This window comes from Berghia stephanieae, chromosome 14 (genome assembly GCF_034508935.2).
Source record: "Berghia stephanieae isolate SIO BIC M18660-M18661 chromosome 14, UCSD_Bste_1.3, whole genome shotgun sequence".
In the NCBI taxonomy this organism is placed as follows: Eukaryota; Metazoa; Mollusca; class Gastropoda; order Nudibranchia; family Aeolidiidae; genus Berghia; species Berghia stephanieae.
In genome coordinates, this window is record NC_088373.1 from 764,609 (window position 1) to 771,984 (window position 7,376).

At 36.0% G+C, this 7,376-nt stretch overlaps 1 protein-coding gene and 1 long non-coding RNA gene across 2 annotated transcripts in view; one reads left to right on the forward strand and one right to left on the reverse strand.

Annotated features, from left to right (window-relative positions):
- Positions 1-1,448: 1,448 nt before the first annotated feature.
- Positions 1,449-2,911, forward strand: LOC144960022 (uncharacterized). The gene is made up of 2 exons (XR_013642744.1): positions 1,449-2,106; positions 2,795-2,911. It is a non-coding gene; the product is annotated as an uncharacterized LOC144960022 (long non-coding RNA).
- Positions 2,620-7,376, reverse strand: part of LOC144960020 (uncharacterized) — a 14,230-nt gene continuing 9,473 nt past the window's right edge. The window contains exon 4 of the mRNA XM_078892964.1: positions 2,620-5,285. Within this exon, the coding sequence (XP_078749090.1) occupies positions 5,213-5,285 (73 nt within the window). The 3' untranslated portion in view covers positions 2,620-5,212. The remainder of the gene's footprint in view (positions 5,286-7,376) is intronic.

Consider the following 7,376-nt stretch of genomic DNA (forward strand, 5'->3'; position numbering starts at 1 on the left):
GATATTACAGTTTTTTGGACAGAGTAACACATACAGGACAAGACATGACACCTATAAGGTGATGATGATATTACAGTTTTTTGTCACAGACACTGTACTCATTTCAGGGTTGCCAATTCAAGGGACAAAAATTTACTGAACTTTTCCACAAACACAGAGACTGACCCCATTCTGAGTGCTGGCTGAAGTCCTGTAAAGAGAGATTAAGTACTGATACGTTCCCGTGATTAGCAGTCAGGTGATTGGAAAATATACTTTCCCTGTGGTTAGCAGGTGATTGGAAAATATACTTTCTCCGTGATTAGCAGTCAGGTGATTGGAAAATATACTTTCTCTGTGGTTAGCAGGTGATTGGAAAATATACTTTCCCCGTGATTAGCAGTCAGGTGATTGGAAAATATACTTTCTCTGTGGTTAGCAGTCAGGTGATTGGAAAATATACTTTTCCCGTGATTAGCAGTCAGGTGATTGGAAAATATACTTTCCCCGTGATTAGCAGTCAGGTGATTGGAAAATATACTTTTCCCGTGATTAGCAGTCAGGTGATTGGAAAATATACTTTCCCCGTGATTAGCAGTCAGGATGATTGGAAAATATACTTTCCCCGTGATTAGCAGTCAGGTGATAGGAAAATATACCGAGGGTTTGTAACATACTGAATTCCGTAAAGATACGGAAAATTGGCAACCTTGTTTGTTTTTTATGTTTTAAGGGTTTTACGGCGCTTGCAAAGGGGAACTGGGAACAAATAGGGATCAGATGTAGATTACAAGAGCACACTATCAAAGTACTCAGTTTGAGACCACCTATAAGTCTCATCCGGACACAAGCACACAATCCAACAAAGAGGAATACACTCAGATGCTTACATTAAACATTAAAAATAACATATATAATAATACATAACAGAGAGATGATTTACAAAGAAAAAAAATATCATCTCCCAAAACAATAACTATGCATATGTTTCCCTCCCAGCTAGGACTCCGACGAGTGCCAGGAAAAAACCAAGTAATCTCATTCCAAGACAAAGACAGAAAGCATGTTGGATAACAGATATAAGGCGATAGAAGACACAGTATGTACCTCCCTGCCCGCTATGGGAGGTCAGGATCCCCACCCAGTTGGCAACCTTGCATCTTGCACCCAAAAACAGTGAGGGAATGTGAGTAAAGAGCCTTTCCTCAAACCTGGGACTTCACAAACTCTTATCTTGGTATTCCAGGTTTGAGTTGTTGTCAAGATAAAGGTAATTTGAATGGATCGATATTTGAAAGACAAAGTTTTCAAGAAAAAAAAATGTTTAAGCCAGTTTTTCCAGGGTACTGCATATAACTGGTTAAACATTTTGTTCTCTGGAGACATATATTAGGGTAGCCAATTAGGCCAAAATTTACTGAACTTTGACCCTAACACGCCGACAGACAACCCCTTTCTGAGTAGGTAGTCCAAACTGCCCCGATAACGGGTTCTGGACGTAAAATGAGCTGATTTCCATCAAGTTCCCACTTAATCTTCACCACGTATTTTCATTGTAAATGCAATGAAATATATATCAATAAAAAGATCAATCTTTGATCTTTCCAATGATATATTTGGTTTTAGCATGCACAAAAAACTGACTTTGTGCTTTGATAACGAAAATAGTCACTTGAGCCGTTTTTTATCGCTCGCCGAAAAAAAAAAATCATACCGCCTCAACGTAAATAGCCAGGCAAACTGCGCCGTTCGTTCAATCTCGCCCAAACTGGTTTCATAAGACACGTAAAAGAGGGCCGATTATTTTGGTACCAAATAGTAGTAGTTCTTATTTTTGGTTTTGAAAATATCGCATTTTTTATAACTTTTCAAGGCTAATTTTCATTATGATCAAGTTCTATTTGGTATTTTTGGAAAGCCGTATTTTTCCTTTTTATAAATACGAAAACAACACAAAAAAATGTCCAACGGCGCAGAATGCTTAAACCGAAACAACGCATCACTTTATGAATGAAATTCTTTTTCCCACCGGCCGGCAGCAGTATCAGACGTCTCCAATGGCTAACAAATAAATCTCGCCTGAATCAACGCTACCGTTCGAAATTTCTCGATACAAGGTTCTGACAGGTAAATAAATATATAATTCACTTATTAATATCATAAATTAAGAGGTATTAAGTTTAAATTTGTTTATTTTATTGTTTTATCCAACATCGTCCTCAAACCCATCTTCTCAAAATGGCTGAACTCTGGGTCCGTCCCAGAAAATGAAGAGCCTATTTATTTCTGATTTTCAGAATAAGCTGTGATACAGTAATTTGCTTTCTTCAAGCATTATATTTATTAAATAAATTAATTTTGTGTTACTGGCAATTAATTTTAAGCCACTAGAACTATTTTTACAACCCTTACAAATATCTAAGAAAATCCAAGATGGCGGACATCGATGATAGTGATAGACAGACCTGGAGGTAGAGAATTATTTTCCTTGGCTAGATTATATATTTCCATTTGTGAGTTGTTTACTACTTCACAATAATGTAAATAAATATGACTTATTCATTTTTTATAGTTGACTCTTTATAAACATTATTTTTTTTCTTTTCATTGACTTTAGAAGGATATTCTGTTTTGCTGAGATTTTTTTTTTTTAATTTATGTTTTTTATTGGAGTGAGTTTTTTTTTTTAAAGGAAGAAACAAAATTCCAAAAGTGAAAAAATAAGAGAATATCGGTTTAAATTTAAAATGTCCTCATTTTTCCTAAACATATGAAAAACATTAATTTTGCTTTTACTTTACTTTGTTTTACACAGATGATGACCAGTACAGGTCCCTTAAAAGGACATTCCTGGCTGTGGGAAAGGGGAGACGGGCAACCTTACCATCCGTCCTGCATAGAATGATAAATAAACCTTGGTTTTAGCTATTAAGACATGTCTTGTTCCATTATTTTGAGAAAATAGCTTCTCGGCCACCACTGGGTCTGGGTACTTTTGTCCAAATTCTTAAACTTGGCAACCTTTTTCCTCTCTTGAGTTACTGATAATGATCTTACAGAACTTATATATCACACCATTCAGATAGAGCTTTAAAACCTGATTAATTTGATATATAATATGTCATCCTATGTCAACAAACAAAAAAGTTACGACAGTTTGAAGTTGCGTCTTTTTCGCATGTTTCGGCAACTTTTTGGAAACTGCTTTTCTGTGATTTTTCTGAACTTTGAAAAGTTATTGTGGTAAAACTATGCTAAATAGCCTTCCCAAAAAAATTGGGCTTATTCTATGCCATCATATTTGTAACCACAAGCGATTTTAGATCTGTATCTATAGTAATAATGATTTTGGGGTACCCCAAACTTGGGAAATTTAGTATTTTTAACTTTTCCCGTTTTCGGCCCAAAATCCATGATTTTCAAATTGCCATAACTTTTTTAGTTTTTGACCTAGGAAGACAAATCAAATATCATAGTAATCAGAATAAAAAGTTCTACAAGAAAAACATTGAATGGGTGTGTTTCTTGCAAAAAAAAAATTCAGTTTGGACTACCTATTCTGAGTGTTGAACTCCAGTGAAAAGACATTCTGTACTTACTGTTTTCAGTTTAGCATACTGAGGTTTTATATAAAATAATGAATTCCGTAAATATCCAGAAATTTGGCAACCTTGCTATATATACTCGTAACACTTGAATTCTGAACTCACCCTGGAATCGATCTTCCCTTTTCAACATAATTGTGCCGTTCTACGAATTTGCAGCAGATGTCACAGGCAGTGTTGCCAGGCGGTACATTTGCAAAAATCCCGCCCACTTTATTCCAGAAATCCGCCAACTTTATTCCAGAAATCCGCCAACTTTATTCCAGAAATCCGCCAACTTTATTCCAGAAATCCACCAACTTTATTCCAGATCCGCCAACTTTATTCCAGAAATCCGCCAACTTTATTCCAGAAATCCGCCCACTTTATTCCAGAAATCCGCCCACTTTATTCCAGAAATCCGCCAACTTTATTCCAGAAATCCGCCAACTTTATTCCAGAAATCCGCCAACTTTATTCCAGAAACCCGGCAACTTTATTCAAGAAATCTGCCAACTTTATTCCAGAAATCCGCCCACTTTATTCCAGAAATCCGCCAACTTTATTCCAGAAATCCGCCAACTTTATTCCGGAAATCCGCCAACTTTATTCCAGAATCCGCCAACTTTATTCTACTTCACTTGGGACATTTGCCCAAAATCCGCCCCCCAAAAAATCTGCCATTTGATTTAAAACACATATAATCAACAATAGTTATGTTTTTACCCTTTGCATGCTTATTTAGATAACTCAAATATTCCCTTAAGTCAGTTTTCCAATACTTATCGTATGCCCTCAAATCGTCAACTGTCATTGGTTTAATCTAGTCTTGAAGATCAGGGTGTTTTCCCCACAAGATCGGTCGTTGTAGGTACAAGACATGGCACATAAGAGTCTCGATTTTGCTTGACCGGACCGGTAGTTAGACTGTCGGATATTGTTTTCACCTTCGGTTAATCTGAATTAGGTTGTGTAATATAGATCTGGACCAACAGTACTCACAATAGGTATTCCTAAAAGTCAGTTTAGGGGTAAAAAAGAATTAATTAAAACTTGAATGCTATACTTTTACTTTTTTAAAATGGTATATAAATCATAAAAAATCTGCCATCCTTCAGGCCATTTTTTCCCCGCCACGCAGCGATAAAAATCTGCCAATAATTTGGTGCAAAATCCGCCAACCTGGCAACACTGGGCACAGGTCTGAGACACCCTACAACCAATAGCCACAAAGGCCAGTGCTGCCAACCCTAGCCTGTGTAAATGTGTACAATGGAGAGCCAAATAATTAAACTATACTAGTAATTTTATAATCAATATTCAAATGAATGAATAAGCAAACTCTTCATAGGCAATATAAGTATAAAACGTATCGGCTTCCAGAATCAACGTATAAATCGGATATGATCCAGCCAGAGAATATTTTATTGAACTACCAGGTCATAGTACAAAATTAAAGTTTTAAGTTCACTAAAAGAGTGTATGATTTTTAAAAAAGAACTATTTAAACTGTACAAATTGAACAATATGCAAGCTCTTCAACACAAACCTAACAGTCTATGAAAATGCTTAACAATACACAATTTTTACATAAGGTTGGCAGCACTGACACACACTGGCAAAAATTACTTTCAATTATAGCAGCATCTCTATCTTATGACTTTCTTTGTGACATTGAAGTTTCCTAAATCTTGCTTTGGTTTTTCTGTATTGCAGTTGCCTCTGGTTGAAAAATGAAAATGAAAATGAAGAATTAAATTTGATAATTAAGCATAAATTGAATATTTAACAAATTAAAAACAAAAAATTAGTCTTTGAAAATTAGATCCCTTTGCTCATAAGCTGAGAGAGAATGTGTCAAAAGATGAGTCCTTGGTCACAAAAGAAAACAAATCGTGAGTTGTATTCATCAGTTCAACCAATAGGATCACTTGTTTCCATGAGCTCTACTAACAACAACTTACTTGGCGCTGCACAAACCTAAGAAATGACGTCAAATTATAAGTCCTAGCGGGTCCTAGTTTCAGGCTATAACTATAAAGATAACGATTACTATGGAATGTCCCACTACATCCTACTACTTGGATACCATTATATTACAGTGTGCTGATGGTGACAAAAAGTAAAAAAGGAGGAAAATTCTGAACGATTGTCGTTAGGCCCCATTGTTACTGCATTCACCCCCACTTTTAGAGCAACTGAGATAGATGATAAACCATCAGTGCTACTCTCACTGACTAGTGGAGAGTGGGAAACTGCATCTATAGTTCCACCACACATCAAGTTTCTCACAGTGCTACTCTCACTAACTATTGGAGAGTGGGAAACTGCATCTATAGTTCCACCACACATCAAGTTTCTCACAGTGCTACTCTCACTAACTATTGGAGAGTGGGAAACTGCATCTATAGTTCCACCACACATCAAGTTTCTCACAGTGCTACTCTCACTAACTATTGGAGAGTGGGAAACTGCATCTATAGTTCCACCACGCATCAAGTTTCTCACTGCCAGTATATTTGAAAGGGGGAAATGTAATTTTTTTTAAAGGAGTAAATTCCTCCTCTGACACCAAAAATCGCGGATTTCCACGGATCCGAGGAAAATCATTAGCACTGATTACACCGTAGGAAATGAGTATAGTCACTGCTAAAACACAGTGAAGTACCGCATTGGATCAGTAAAACTGCAACCTCCACCATTTTAGCCAGATCTCCCTGATCTTTATCCTAAAACTGCTTCTTTTGGCATTGTGTTTATGTATCATAATATAATTCTAATCAGTTATCTATTTAGAACTATAAAGTAAAATGAGTAAATTCTACCTGCTCAGAGCTTCTAGCCTCAATAAAAGAAAAAGTGAAAGATTGCTTGACAAAAAGAGGAAGATCAGGAGGAAAAGTGAACAATTTGAAAATGTAACTCTTCAGTCCCCCCACTCACTATCTTTTGAGCCATTTTGGAAATAATTCTTATAAGCATGTGAGAGTAAAAAATTTCAACAAGCTTAAGGAAAACTTGAAAATACAATTATGAAGCAATGCAAATGCAACTAAAATCACTTAATTAAACTTAACAAACAACAATTGTTAAAATAAATATTGTTGGAAGCATGGAGAATGTAAAAAAAAAAAACAATGAGAAACAGAATGAAAACAACTTTTTATATTAAAATGTTAAGATTTGTTTCTCATGAAAAAACATACAGTCTGAGAGAAAAAACATACAGTCTGAGAGAAAAAATATACAGTCTGAGAGAAAAAACTTACAGTCTGAGAGAAAAAACATACAATCTGAGAGAAAAAGCATACAATCTGAGAGAAAAAACATACAGTCTGAGAGAAAAAACATACAATCTGAGAGAAAAAGCATACAATCTGAGAGAAAAAACATACAATTGTACCACAGAGTAGGTGGGTTAACACTCCTCACTCAATCCCCATTTGCTCAATGTCAAATTGTGAAATCGATGATTTCGCTGTGTCTCAAAACTATGTCACGTTGTATAAATTATAAACAGCATCTTTTATCAATAATTTTCTCTTTCCTTTTGTTTCTTTGAAACAGCAGCTTGGTTCAAAATGGATTTCGCAGAGGACATTGCCCCATGCGCAGTTTTTTAATAAGATTTCTATGTGGCTATGTGGTCTAGTGGTATGACAATCGCTTTCGGATCGGAAGGTCCTGGGTTCGAGCCTCGCGCTCACTGCATAGTTGAGTCCTTGGAAAAGGCTCTTTACTCACATTCTCTCACCGTACTCAGGTGTAAAATGAGTACCTGGCCGTTAACAACGTTGTCTTTGTCAGAAAATG